At 36.4% G+C, this 15,699-nt stretch overlaps 1 protein-coding gene across 16 annotated transcripts in view; it reads left to right on the top strand.

Annotated features, from left to right (window-relative positions):
• The window catches only part of MYCBP2 (MYC binding protein 2), a 214,485-nt gene that overhangs the window by 65,909 nt on the left and 132,877 nt on the right, over window positions 1–15,699 (top strand). For 15 of the 16 annotated variants that reach the window (XR_010387199.1, XM_064504730.1, XM_064504731.1 and 12 more), the window contains 3 exons: window positions 5,050–5,169; window positions 7,509–7,590; window positions 13,969–14,086. Coding sequence is in view for 15 of the 16 variants with exons in the window: in XM_064504730.1 (XP_064360800.1) it covers window positions 5,050–5,169; window positions 7,509–7,590; window positions 13,969–14,086 (320 nt within the window). In the remaining variant the exon portion in view is untranslated. Of the gene's footprint in view, window positions 1–5,049; window positions 5,170–7,508; window positions 7,591–9,222; window positions 9,347–13,968; window positions 14,087–15,699 lie in introns of those variants that run through there. The other variant, XM_064504742.1, reaches the window with a different exon arrangement.

A 15,699-nucleotide genomic window follows, 5' to 3' on the forward strand; every position in this document is an offset into this window, starting at 1 on the left:
TGAAGATGGTCTCCCTGGTTTCTGTTCTCTGAAAGTGATTAGAGGTGGACCTCTATAGTCCTGCAAAATACCTTTCCATGTGGCAAACTATCCAGTTCACAGAAAATACCTAAATATTTACACCGTCAGTCAAATACACTTCTACTTTCAATTCATATGGTATACAGAAACAACTACATGGAGATCATGGATGCGCTTTGCCATTGCTCAGGATTGCAGTTTCATTTGAGTCCAAGTCAGATGATGGAACAAGCAACTTGGCCTCTCAGTTCCTGTTTGCATTTACTCATTGGTTGAATTAAGCAGGCAAGCCAGTACTGGTACAAAAATTCAGGATACAGGTGTTCTTCTAGAGTTCATAATTTAAATGCAGGTTAATTATCTTATATGTCATGCACTTGTGATTCTACATACCAGGCTTCACCACGAAGCTCAGTTAAAGTGTATAGCAGCCTCTCAGGCATCCAACAGACTTGTTTGTTCTTCTGCCCTCACGAAATGGATAATTTTTCACAACCAGAAGGAGGTTACTTTCCCTCCCCTCCTGTATTGTAGCTGTAATAGCAGTTATAGATATTTTCAGCTGAAGCCTGGGGTGAACAGCCAAGAAGCTGCGCTCACAGGCTGATTTGTTCAAGAAACATAGCTATCTGTAAAGACTATAAATATTAATAAGGCATTTAGAACATCCTGTGGGGGTTGTATGTCACCAATACTAACCAATGGTAACTAGACTGATACCCATTATTTGGGTAATCTCTGCTAAACTAAACAAATCTGTGTTGTCAAATGCTGCAGTGTTAAGAGACATTTATCCTGTATGTTTTTTGTGTACACAGTCTTATTGCATTAAAGCTTTTAATCTGTAGGGAAAAGAAACGCACCAGTAGGCATCCTTAGAAGCACTTTTCCTCCCCTCCAAACTGGTCAGTGAGAAATTAAATACCACACAAACTACAGCTGAGGAACACTGACAAGATTTTTTTGCTCCAGGTCTAAGCCCAGGTATTGTGACGTGGACCTGTGAGAATGTATCATCCTCCCCCACCCCCATCTCATTTATAGCTCTTTATTTCATTTGCTAACTTGACTGAATGAGCTTTTTCTTCACTTACCGATTTTTTTTTGATTTTTTTTTTAAACCAGATAGTAGTTATGCTAGTTCTCTCAGTTTCTTTCCCCTACTACTAAGATTTCCAGGATTCTGAAATACCATCATTGTGAAGTTGCTCATGGAAACTGCCCCTCTGAGTGGACAGCAGGAAGTGCTTTTGAGCTTCCCCCCAGTATTTTCTTTTGTTCATAAAGATATGAAATATTCAAAGTTTTTGTTCAGTGGATGCCCAGCTGGATAACACAAAGTGCTGACTCGCTTGCTCTGCTCACAAGATATCATTCATTCAACCAGAACAGAGGCTGCTTCAGTAGTATTTCTCTCCATGCTTCCACTTGAGGATTAGTTGTTTTGGTATTACCACTAATGAAATGATTGCACATGGAATTGTGTGAAGAAAAGCAGACACATCTATTTTCATAGTTACCGTTGTTCCTCAAAGCACATGTGCAAATAAGCTTTTTGCATTGACTCCTCACTCGCATCTCAACAAATTCTCACTTTATCAAGGTACTGAAAGGGAAGTGGTTGACCCAACACTCACTTGTAGCCTTACCTCTAAGAGTAAGAAAATGCAAGGCTAGCTTCTCCTAGCCCATACTGCTAGAAAAATATCATATGTCTTGACCATGTAATGGAGTACATAGGTAGGCAGTACAGCCCAAAAATTCATGTGTAATGAGTATAAGGAGTGATGGTGTTCTATTTAGTCTGGAATATTTTAGTCAAAAGACTTTTTTGCCATAAGCAATGATTAGCTGAACCTTATTTTGGTTAGATAAAAGAGTTTTGCACTTACTGCACATAAATTATTTTAGACTGTTTATCAAATTCTGAAGATCAAGTCAATTCAAAATTCATGAGAGGGTTACTAACCATTCAAGGAAGGCTAAGAGAAGTTTCATGTTAAGTCTGCAAATATCATACTTAAGCGAAGTAAGGTATATCCTGATGTCAGTTGCTTTCATTCCTGCATTCTTAAATGCTTTGAGAAGTTAGCTTCACAACTTAAAAAGGCTGGTTCTGTGAAACTTTTTCCTTTAAAATAAATTTACTTCCCAGATAAGGGAATACAAAATTTGTCTCATGTGAATGGTCTTTCCCTACATCTGACACAGTAGTATGTAGCGTTGTCTTAGGCACAGATGGTGTCATACTTTCATTTAAAACTTTGGAAAAAATGAAAATATGCCTAGAATCATCTTTTGTTCAAAGTTTCAAGGTTGTATACTTATTATTTGTGAAAGCAGCTGTCCTAAACTATTGTTAGCAGTTTTTGAAGCACCTAAGAACAATATGTCCTTCCTTACAATGAGGCAGGAAAAATGCAGGGGCCTATGTTCAAGTGTCTGCAGATGACTTGATATGTCACTATTATATGACAAGAATACAACTTTCACTAATGTTTTTTAATATGACTGTATATTGGTTGCTGTGTATCTAGTTGGTTTCATCATTGGAGGCACCTGCAGCCCCATCACATGCTTACTGGATATGTGCATTCCTTGCAGGTGACTGGACAAGTGCATTTGTACAGTGGGAGAGGTTGCATTTTTTGTCATGCCCATCAATGATACAAGTGGAGACAGGGTCCACAGGCATAGACTTCCAGAACAATTCGCTTCTCTCTGCTCCTGTCAGAAAAGCTTGCGTGAAATAGGGAAGCAGTAAGTAGGCTGCCAACAAAATAAATTATTCTGGTGGCAATACATGTCCTCAGATCCATCTCTTAATTACCTTAGCATATAGATTTTAATACCAAAGTAGGCATAAAAAGTTTGTAGGTACTGTTTCTTGGCAAATAGTCAAATTGTTAAATAAAATTCTAGAAACATATTAAGGCAGAATTATATGACTAGTAGAAAAACTTTCACATTTTCAGTATAATCATTTTGGTTCAGTAGTTATTCTGTCTCTTTGTATTTGCTCTTGTTATTCCTGGTGTTCATTAAAAGATGTTACCACTCTGCAGACAAACTTTCAAACTTTTTTTTCCTGATGGGCATGTAGTCTGGTAGTGTACAGCAGCCATTGCTAGAAATGCCTCAAAATTCCCATGGCAATCCTGAGAGCTAGGCAGTTACTTTACCATGTCTCCACTTTGCATATGCCAAATATGTAGTACAAATGTGCTTCTTTTTGGTAAAGTTCGCCCACTTTTTAGAAGGAAGAGATACTTCACTTACTGTATTAAACCTAATTCTCTAGAAGCATTACTTAATATCTGGATGCACTGTTATCTCTGTAGACATAGAATGCATGAAGATTCAGTCATACACTTTTCACATACTATATTCACGTACCTTCTGTATGCAATCATCACTAGAAAATAACTTTTTTCAGAACAGTGATGTTTGTTAAAATTAGTTAATAATAAAAGTGCTGAAATGACTTTATCAAAATGGCAGTTTGCATGCAATAAAAAAATATATTTGAGCAATATCTATAAAAACAGGGTTATGTTTTAAGAAAGATGTCTGAAAGATTTGCAAGTCTTTAAGTGCTATACTGCACACAGTGAATAATAAAGACTCAGAGTTCAAAGACTTCCATGAATAATTATTCAGGAAAATATTATATGTAAAAATGATTGATTTAGATCTAAACTTACCAACACACTATTTGCAGCAGCAGTTTTTTACTTCTATCAATTTTGTTAATAAAACAATAATCAGTGAGAATTATCACAGAATGGATATGGAATCTCTCGAGGGCAGTTATTTTTCACTTCAGGAATTTTCTCTTGGCTCTCTGTGCTAGCATAGAAACCTCTCTGGTTTAAGTAGATTTTGTGACAGAACAGTAGCTGCAGATGTTTGCTGGCCCACTTTGGAAGTGTGAGTGTATATACTGAAGTCATACATGAAATTCTTCATTATGACAATGCACTTTTCTTTAGACCTTTCATTGACAGCTTTCTTCATAAGACTAAGTGGTTTAATGATGGTGAATATGCTGCCTGTTTCTCTGTCATTTAGTTTCCTGCTACTATTATGAAATCTTTGTGTCCCAGTGGCAATATAGATTCACAGAATCACAGAATGGTTGAGGTTGGAAGGGACTTCTGGAGATCATGTAGTCCAACCTCCCTGCTCAAGCAGGGTTACCTAGAGCACATTGCCCAGGATTGTGTCCAGATGGCTTTTGAATATCTGCAAGGATGGAGACTCCACAACCTCTCTTTAATTACAGTCTAACTGTTAGAGGACTTTAAAATAACATTCTGATTTTTGGAGAGGATAGTGGCTTTCAAGAAATTTGTGAATAATATACTTGTCACCTTAATGCTCGTATCTGATGTGAGGGCAGTTTGAGATTAGGAAGCAATAACATTCATCATACTTACTAAAGAAATCACAGAAACAATGTCTAAAAATACATCTTAAATCAAAGGGGAATGGACAGGGTAGTAGTGAATACGTTGGCATTGTCTGAGATGAACTGCTTAAATAATTGTTAGTTATGTAAAATAAGGACTGTATGGCCAACTTAGAGTCAAGTAAAATCCCTGACAAATTAGTATTAAAAAAAATACAGACCAGTTTATTCTGTTTAATTACTGTGCTTTCTATGTACTTCATAATGTTATTTTATTGAAGAATTAAAGTGATAGGTATTAAGTAAAACTTCCAAAGTTATTTCAAGTTTCTGTTTTACTGATCATTTTTGTCAGCTCTTCAGAAGTTCCTGCTTTAGAGGGTGCTACATTTTCCAGTATGTAACTTTGATGCAGTAGATTGTTTAGAAGTAGATTTTCTGTCATCTTTCAAGTCTACTTTCTTGGCACATTTTGAGCTGTCTCTCTCACTCTACTGTGAGTTCTTGTTCCTACCTTATGAAGTGGGGGGAGATTTATTTACTATTCTTGTTCTATTTTTTCTTCTAACATAACATTTTTAGAAGACTAGTGATATAATTATAAATTGTATTTATAGATGGAAGTGGGGAAAGAGGTGAGAAGGATGCCAGCAAAATCACAACCTATCCACCAGGGGCTGTCCGCTTTGACTGTGAACTGCGAGCTGTACAAGTCAGTTGTGGATTTCACCATTCAGGTAAAAAAAAAATTAAAATTTTAATTTTTGCTTAGAATTCCCTTCTAATAGCTTAGATTTGTTGTTGTTGTCATATGTAGTTCTACTGCTTTATGTTTAGTGTTCAATAAGGATGCGTACTGGGAGTGTTAAGAAGTTGGCTAAGTTTCAGTATCACTATGTAGCCCACTTTTCTGTCCTTTAGCAGTGAAAAGGACTAGAAATACCATATATAGAATGAACATGGAATTACTGTGAAATAAATATTATGGAATTAAGCAAGTTTGGAGCCATTTGGTAACATCTGCAAGGCACAGTTCCAGTCCTGTGTAGAAATATAAGCTGTGATAGATTGTGGAAGGTGGTATGAATCTTTTAGTGCAGTGTTCCAGTAGGGACTGCTAACTGTGCTTCTCAGAAAGGCTAACCAGCACTGGTGCAGTACCACGTTGACATGTGCATCGTACTTCCAATGTCTGAACTGGAGTTCACGTTGTTGCCCTCAAAGTGATTTAATGTTAGTGCTAGTTTATGCCACCTCCTTGCCAATGGCATCTCTTTTTCTGGATGATGAGAATGATCCTGTGTGGCTTCCCCCTAAATTTTGACTTACTAAAAGATGTAAACTGTAAATCTTGTGTGGCACAGGGTGCTTACTACAGATGAAGAAAGATCTGTATGCTGACCACCAGGCAGAAACTACTGTAATCATTTCAACAGACATTTTTCAGACTGAGCCAGTATGGAGTGCTCTTCAAAGAATATGTAATCTGTCATTTGCTTCTTTTCTAACTGTTCTTAACGGATATCTTGCTGGATAAAAGCAGAATACAAAACAATGTAAAAAGGGGCCATTATAATTACAAGTGGTGGTAAAAAATAGCACCCTCTTCTTCTAAGTGTTTACAAATATATTCATGTAGTGAGTATGTATATGTCTAAGGGCTTGATACCTGTTTTTTTTTCCCTTGACAATATATATACCTTACCCCAGCCCCACATACTGAATACCTGGATATAAAGAATTTGCTGGGGAGAAGATAGATATGTAGAAACAAGTTGTTTTGGGAAATCCAAATATGCATGGTAAAAAATATTTATATGAAATATAAGAAAAACTCCTTGAGAGAAGATTTTTGGCTGTATTGGAAGAATATTCTATGTACATATATACCTTCATAGAAATTCTAAGGTGGTCATCGTATTTTTGAAGTCTTATCTATCTCCTTTGATATGTATAAAATTTAACACTGAAAAGCTGTTTTAGCTAAATAACTGAGACAGGGATTCTTTTCTTGCTTACGTGTTATCCATATGCTTTAAGAATATTCACCAGTAACGAAAGTTGAAAAAAATTAGTCTTTCAAACTTGAACTTAATTTTCACTTTTGCTAATGACAACCTAAATCTCATTTGAAAGAACTGAATCTTGACATTAATGGTTGAAAGTAAATAAGGTGTTTGATTATGTCTTTTTTCTGTGTTGAAGTCCTGCATAAGACTATTTAAATGGTTATGTTTGATGTTTGCACTTAGATAAAAATGTCTGTCTGTGGGACCAGTCTCTCACAGTAAGTTTTTGAGTTGTTCACCACTTCAGTTTGTATAGTTCATCTTTTCTGAAGTTTCAGTCTTTCAGTAAGAAAAACAATAGATGAATGGTATCTTTTCCTTGCAAAAATAATAAAATGGATTTGTCCAGGTCTTAGCGAGCAAATAAAGGTGAAAGTAGTTTTGGAAATCTACTAATAGATACTTCAATTTAGCAGCAAGTTTTTCCAGTTTTGCTGTCTTGCTCATTTTTAATAAAAGGGCTTGCTTCTCCCACCCTCCCTCCAAAATACAGTTATGTTGTAGATCTTTAATCTCTTTAAATTACAGGATTCAAATATAATTTGAATGATAACATTATAATTTGTAGCACTTCTCATCTAATGACAAATTTGGAAATGTGAGATGTGGTCTACAAAACACAGAAAAGTCTTCTCTATAATGTTTTAATATGTGTACATGTAGTACTTGTGCAGCAGATCTTGTTCAATCCTTACTAATGTCAGCGCTTTGCAGAATTGGAACCTGAAGATGAATTTCTGTGGATACTTTTCCACATACAAATTTTAAGAGTCCAAATAGCTCTGGTAATGTTAATAGCTTCAGCAGTATCACTTCCACATTTAAACTGAAGTATATAATCCTTTTCCAGCTCAACAATAAAAATTTCTATCTTCTTTAGCCATACTCAGCTTCTTAAATATTTTTAATCATGTATGACACAAGTTGTGGACTTGCAACATACATGGACATGTGAAAGCTTTTAATATGTCTGAAAAATACTGATTTTTTTGTTTGTTTGCTTTCAGTGGTTTTGATGGAGAATGGTGATGTTTACACATTTGGATATGGGCAGCATGGGCAACTTGGACATGGTGATGTTAATTCCAGGTAAGCTGAAAAGTAATCAAAGGACATGATTGCATATTGATGGACGGCTGTATAAAGAGTGGCTAAAATTCTCTGTTTCTCTGTAGCTAGGAAGTGGGAAGACTCAAATATTGTCCAAATTAGAAGTTGATGAATTCTCAACCTAACCATATCCCCTATACTCTCCACTGGGTAGATACAGTGTTAGCAGTAACCATACTATTGCACTGTATAGGCATTCAGTTTAATATGTGAAAGTTTCTTTTTATAATTTTTTGCATAGCTTTGATAATGTTACATTAGTACTTTAGTTACAAGTCCCTTTGTGATAAAATCTCCTTTTTTATTTGTTTCTTAATTAACCTTCCAAATTAAGTTGCTTTTACTTTGGGACTCAGCTGCATTTTACAGACAAAACAGTCAGAGAAATCAATAGTGTCTGGAGAGCTATTTGACTAGATACGTACCTACTTGCTCAATGAGTAGCTCCATTAACTCTGTTGGCTAGATCTCTGTTGACTACAATGAGAGCATAGACAACTGAATTTAGGTGTCTTTAATGTGAAGCTCAATCCCACCCTTAGTATCTCTTCTGGTGACTAAAGTATCAGTGTCCAGCCATAAAAGGAAATGTAATAATGTCATTCTTTGAGCAAGCACATATACCATGCGCACATAAGACAGGGGATTTTGAATAGTAGGAATCATTGGGTCTTTTGTGTATGTCCCATAATGCCTAGTATTCTTATGTAAAAGGCATGTAAGGAGTGGAGCATCTGTGACCTGTCTTCAGTTCTGTCCTTTTTCTTGTAGTAGTGAGATGAAAATTACTTGAGCATCTATCCTCCTAATCTCTTTGGAGACTTTCAAATCATTTCTTTTGTCAAGTTTCTGAAGAAATCTTCGTCATCTTAAAACTTTCATTGGATTCACTAAACAAAGGGGAAAAGGGAAGGAAGGAAGACACTTTACTGGAAGTATTACTTTGCTCTGACTGCTATGCTTAGTGGTAGTCTCTAAACTGTTACCCCTACTCAGTTTGTATTGGATTGGTGAATGCAGCCTATGTTTCTGCCTGTGGTAGAACCGTATCACAGATAAGTACTCTTTTTTTCATTCCTGGAAATTCATGGAGAATTGGTCCAAGCTATGACTGCTTTAGCAGGCAATTCGGGTCACTGTTAGAATAAGGTTAGTTGCTCCCTTCACTACCAACTAGCTGCAAACAGCAGTGGCATTTGTACTGATAACTTCCTGTCTCCCGTTTCCAACTTTGATGAAATCACTTGGCATTTCTGAAGACATCAGGGCTATCTGCTCTATTCGTCAATATTTCAGGCAGTAAACCCCACATCTGTTGCTTATTAAGATAGAAACTGGATGGAGACCAAATGCAGTTTGAAATGAGATCCTAGAAGAGAACATGCAGCATCCTGTCTCAAACGATAGTGCTTGACCAGGCCTAGATTTGAGGAGGTACAAGGGGCTTGGCACTGGCTTACATATTGTTCTGCAGCAGACCTTAGACAATGTCTGAAAAAAGCCTTGAAAGAATTTGAAGTATGTCCTGTGCATGAGAACTGGCTATAATTCTATATTGCTGTTTAGCACCATCAAATGGTAATTTCCTCATTGATGTACTTCTTTTTCCAGCTTTAAGTAGAGATCTCTCCTCTGTCCTCACAGTAAGGGACTCAGAGAAGGAAACAGGGAATCCTTATGCAGAGTTCCACCTGAGTTGGGACGCAGTGGTGCTCAGATGGCCAGCTCCAGCCAGGTCAGTGGTATGTCAGTCATGCAGTGTGTCACATTGCTTGTATTGACCTCAAGAAGACTATTGTCTTCTGAATCCAGGAACTATACTCTACTGTGTTTCCAGGAAAAAAAAAAAGAGGAAATACCATTTAGGCAGCCTAGCTAATATACTTAAATATGGGGGCCTCTGAAAGCAAGAACTGACAGGAAAAATGCAGCTACTGTCATTTTCATCTGAGGGAGCTGTCTTCATTGCCAGGTGAAGAAATGATGCAAGTTCCTGGGCAGTGATTGATGACTTGTCCTTTCAGAGACTTCTGTCTCGAAGTGTAAGGATTTAACAGTGGGACTATAATTCAACAAGTCTTGAAAATGCTTTAATATTTTGAATTCTGTACAGCTGTCCAGAAATGTCTTTCTCCTTAATAAAAGGAATTCTGGACCTATGTCTTAGAGTATGGTAAACCCCACAAATTCTTCCTCTGGCTTCCCTAGGAAAGAGGCATATTTACATGCCTTTGTAGACTATGCCTGCCAGCAAAGAAAACAGCATATGAACAGGATGACTTGATTCTGAATAAACCATTAATGGAACTGAAATGGTATGGAGGAACAAGTAATATGCACAGGCTGGTGCTGTTTTTTCTCCAGCAAGAACTTTAATCATTCGCAGATGGACCACTTCAAGTATAAGTGATCTGGTTCCTGAGAGATGTTTTTTTCCATGTCAGTATGCTGGATCTTGGAGCCGTTGAACTGATCTGCATAGTCTTTCTGTTCTAAAATCCACAGTGGCAGATGTTGATGATCTATGCACAACATCAGGGATTTGTCAGCCTCTGTTACAGGGATGCATATATTCTCCTCAAACTAAACGCTGAATGGGTGGATAGAAACTCAGTGGGATCAGGCAATGCTTTGGAGTATCTCATCTTGGTGAAAAATAGTGAGTCTCGTATTTTGCTAAGTAAAGGGCTGTCTCTTCCAGATGCTTCTCTCAAGAAACTGTGACTCCAAACTCCAGATTCTTTTCTTTATTGTTCAAAATTTGCCTGCATTTCTTACACAGACTGTTGATTTCAACACTGCGTTAGCAAGCACATGATCTGGCGATCAAGCTCCAGAAATGGAACCACTAAAGTAAGACAACCCTGTTGTGTCTTTACTTCCCAGGAGTCAACAATAATATGGAAGAAATACTGAGCAGACCTTCCATGGACAGTCAGTTACATTTGTTTTGAGGATATAGCATAGAGACTATATCCTACTAATATCTCTAGGAAAAAACACGTCCATCATCTCTGCTGTATAAGACCATATTTCTAGACTCATTGTCTGGTATTTTTCAGCAGTAGAGTACAGCTCTTATTTACACCTTTTCACCGAATTTCCGGATACATCTACTAACATCTAAAATCAATAAACTCCCATTTTTTTACTCCCATATTGTCCAACCCTGACTGTGACTGACAGGAGTTAGTTCAGTTTTTACAGTAGCAGCCTGTGGTTTTTTGAACCTGGTTTTACAGCACGATGGTCAGCTACCCCAAGTGAACTCTTCCCTTGCCTGGCAGCCTGTATTGGCTGGATAAGTCTGGATAGGTACCATGGACAGCGATTGTTCCAGCTGTAGTTACAGGGTGTGTTTTCAAAAGACAACCACATCCACTTGCCAGAAATGCTTACTCTTCAGCGTGAAAGAGAGTTGAAGGGCAGGCAGCCTAAATGCATTTGGACCTTCTGCAGGATCCTGAGTTAACTGATGCGTGTATATCTTTCCTGCCTTTCATTCAGCTGCCTTAGGTTTTCCCAAGTAGTCTCAGGTTGCTATCTGTATAGTTGAGCTTTGTCTTTTGTGATTGATGAATGCCAAGAATCTGTTTCATACCCAGAAGCTAAAGAATCTGCTATGTCCATACCAAAGTTTCCTTCAACTCCTTTCCAGAATATTTCCTACTTTCTCTCATTCAAATGGAGAAAGACTGGTTGTCAAAACTTTGGCCGAAAGATCTCTCAGACTCTTAAATGTCTCTGCTGAGATTTTCTGTGTTTAGTTTCAGATGGATAGGGAAATACTCAACAACATCACAGGTTTTAAATTCCATATAAATCAGTCAGACATGCTCATTTTTTTTCCTAAATCCCTCCTTTTATGGAATGAAAACTATTTCTATATATTTTTACTTTCTTTTGTTGGCATGGCCAAATATCTTGGGCTTTTTCTTGTTAATTTTATAGAACAGTATACTTAGCCTCTCCAAAAGGTAGGGTATCATAATGATAAAGCTGTTTATGAGGATAGCATATTACATTTCTCTACGTTAGTTGCTTGTCCAGTTTAGCTACAGCTAACAGAATATCTTTCGCTCTCCTCAGATAACCTTGCTAGTAGAGTCAACCAGCAAGATAAAAAGAAGGATTAAGGCTTTGGAAGCTCTTCGGGGTTTTTGTTTGTTTTTTTAATGTAGATGACTGGCTTTATAGTTGTCAGAGTAAACATGATGTTTGTGAGAGTAAAGGACTGAATGCTGCTTGCTAGCCATCTGCAGTGGGATTCACAGAAACATGCACTTCAAGGAAGAAGTAACTCTGGCTCTTTGAAATTGTTCATGTGTCTCTCACGCTCTACCTGCCATCTGCTGTGAGAGTGTTTAAATCATCATGGGATTCAAACTACAAGAAAACAGAGTGAAACTTGCAGGGGGGGGTTTGCCCTATGTCATTTTATGTTAGAGTATAAAGAGTCATGCAATGCATATATAGCCCCAGGAAACACCAATTCACATATATCATGCCTCAGACACACAAGCTTTCATAATAGGGTCTTAATGAATTCATTACCTTTGGGATAAATAGCTTTTGTGATAATAGTTTAGTTTTCATGCATCAAATAGACAAAATGTTCACTTTGTGCTTACAAGTATAGGATTGATAATTTAATGCCTGCAGCTGTCACAATTTTGAGGGAAAAAAACTTTAATGAAAAGTTTTGAACAAAAAAATCTTCCATGGATTTTTTCTTTGTAAAAGGAATAATTTTAGGTTAGTTCTTATTTACATTTCATTTCTCCTTCAGTGTCTTTTCCAGCTTGCTTTAAAGTTAGTGGGAGTTGAATGATGTCCCAGTAATGTTTCTTTTGTTTTTAAAATGTTTCATCATTGCTGCATAGATATGCATCATTTCATCATTTGGGGGTGCGTGTGTGTGTAATCTTATTGGTGCCTAAACCCATGTGATTATAGACCAACAAAGGCCTTTAAGTTTATGAATGTCATGTTGTGCATCTTCTACCACATTTTATGCATTCTCTCCATCTCCACCATTTTTCTTTTCCACATTTACCTGTACCCCTATCTTCCCTTCTCTTCTCCTACCCTGTCTCTTTACCTACTGAACTCACATGATGCTGCTTCTTCCTCCCACTTTCTCTACTTCTTTACCTGCAATTTAGCCAAAAACAGAATGTGCAAGTAATGCATCTTTTTGCCCATCAGCTGCTGAACAATTCCTAAGTAACTGTGTACTGACACTTCTTTGTTCAGCATAAGACAGCGTGTTCTTATTTTAGATTAGCCTGCTTTTGAAAGCTCATATTTAAATGTGAGTTTAGGCAGACGCTTTTGTTCTGTGGTCAAAGTTCTCAAACATGAAGTCTTTCAGGAACAAGTTTTTCTTCAAATTCACATTCTTTCTAAGTTCAAAATAATTTTGAAGGATAGGTAGACATTCATTATGTGGTTCAAAGACTGCTACAGTTCTGGTAGGCCCCTGTCACTTGGGTGGCATTTAGATTAAAATTTTAGTTTTAGTATCTCATACTTTGTTCTTTCTGTCTTTTCTGCTATTTCTTTTCTAAGACACCATTATATTTTTTCTTTCTTTACCTGTTCATAGTATTGATTTTTCCCCTTCATTTCTGCTGAATTGGGATATTGATCTTCTTGGGCTTTGTTCATATTTGAGAGGCATAAAGATTATACTTTTCCAGACCTGTCTGGAAAACAGTATGGCAAGGACTGAGAGTCTGATTTTGATGTAAAGTAGTTTTTCAATGCCTTATTCTCATTAGAAAGCTGCTGGAGGTGGGTAGACCTCCCTTTCTTTTATAACTCCCTAGACAGCTATCTCAGGAGGGTCATATCGGTACTGCTTCTGGTAATTGTACTAGAGTGCCAACCACATAAAGCTTTGATTGTTTCAGTGTAAAGAATTTTGTTCTTAACCATCTTTCACACTACAGTATGTTTTAATGCTGCATTTTTTGCAGTGTAATCTATTAGTGTAATCTACAGTACCATTAGTGTAGTCCTAGTATAATAGATTAATTTTTATTCTATGTTAATTTCTGAGTTTAATTGAAAAGGACATTTAATCTGGTTCCCTGTAACAAGAGGGGACTAAACTTAAGTATCCAGAGCAGACTTTCAAACCTGTTTCAAAAGATTTTTTCCTTGATACTCCTTCAGTTCACTCTTGTTAGATATTGATTTTTTATTTAATATGTAAGATGTTGACTTTGGTTCCATACAGTATGTGAATATAGTGAATATATATCACAGTCACTGAAACCATGATAATACTAATGTGTTTGTTAAATGTTGCATAAGCATGTATTAATACAAAATTAATTTATTTTTATATAGGGGATGTCCCACTTTGGTGCAAGCATTACCAGGTCCTAGTACACAAGTTACTGCTGGAAGCAACCATACAGCCATACTCTTAATGGATGGCCAGGTTTTCACATTTGGAAGTTTCTCAGTAAGGAAATAATATTTACTTATGGGAATGAGCTAGTAGTTAATGTACTGTACATATATAGTAAATTGTTCAAAGACATTTCAAAACTGTTTGCTTATACTTGCACACATAGAACAACTCATGACTTCTGCATGTCTTTCGTGTCTGTGTCCCTGTTATGTTTAAAAATGTGGCTCTAATGCTGTTGTGGTTGGAAAAGCATGATGTCAAAAATTCTTGGAGTTTTATATTTTAATTAACAATCGGCATTTAAGATTGGGCTGTTTTATTAAGTGGACCATTTTTTTCAAACTGTCATTGTTGCAAGCTTGCAATCACAGATGAATATCTATTTTGTATTGTATTACCTATCTGTTTGCATCAGTTGGAAAAGATAACAGGGTACTGTTTTTCATAGAAATAGGAATGAGTTACAGACGTTATGCTTATGGTTAAGGGGAGTCATTGTTGGATGTGATACAGCATAACTCTGGTACTCTTCTTTCCTGTTCATATGGTACATACTCTTCTATGTCCACGTCGAATCCATTTGTATATTCATTGATTAAGCACTTAGACACCATTTAACTCCCCATTCTTCTGACTTTGCACCTTTATGCCTCCTTGTCCTGGCAAATGCTCCCCCACTGTAGTTTTTCCAGAGTAGTCTGTTGCTAGTACTTTCTTATTAATGTCCTTTTGACAAAAGCTAGAGTACAAGTATTGAGCTATTTTTATATGCTTAAAAAGCAATGTACTGCCAAACACAAAGGAAGAACACCTTTGGAAATCTGGGGTTTTTTTATTTACAAAAAATCAAAAGAGATGAAGAATGAAATTTTTAGAATCAGAAAACCCTGATTTTAATTAAATCTGTGTCCCAGGAAGACTCTTACATTAGATAATATTTTGTTGTTTTTCAGGTCTGGAGTAAAAAATTTTGGTATATGTTTTTTTCAGTGGTGATTTAAGCACGTGAAAGCTTAAGCTTTATTGACTTTCAGTGAAACAGCCTCTGGAAAGCCAAATTCACTTTGAAAAATAGGACTTAACCTGTCTGTTAATTGAGCTTTTTTTCTTTTTCTAAAAAAATTTTGAGGCCATACTTAGACCACCTGATTTATGTATCTGATTTTAATATTGTAATGACAGAAAGTTGTTTGAGAGCCTAATAAAATCAGAAAAGCTGAAATCAAGCACATAACTCGTAGATATCTTCACTAATTTCCTTAAATACAGATGGAAGTTTTCCTTTCTGGCACACAGTTTCTCTCATATTTGTCAAAAGTCTTCATTTGAAAATAAACTTGTAAATTGTAATAGCACAAAATAGGCAAAAACAGCTTTGAAAACAGAAAATAGAAATGAAAAGGAAATGAAAACAGAAATAGATTAATTTTTCAGTATTGTGATTTCCAGAAAATACGTTACAAAATGAACATAAATGCATGATACTATTTATTTGTTAATACAGTTTTAGTTATAAATAAGGTGTAGAGAACAATTGGGATTATGTTGGGTGTGTGTAGTTATAAAATATGGGCTGTTCAAGTTCACCTGCATAGAAGGATCTATTATGATATCAGTGTACCTATTGTCTATAGACATAATTTACTGAAACTGAATTTACTAGT

This window comes from Dromaius novaehollandiae, chromosome 1 (genome assembly GCF_036370855.1).
Source record: "Dromaius novaehollandiae isolate bDroNov1 chromosome 1, bDroNov1.hap1, whole genome shotgun sequence".
Classification (NCBI taxonomy): Eukaryota; Metazoa; Chordata; class Aves; order Casuariiformes; family Dromaiidae; genus Dromaius; species Dromaius novaehollandiae.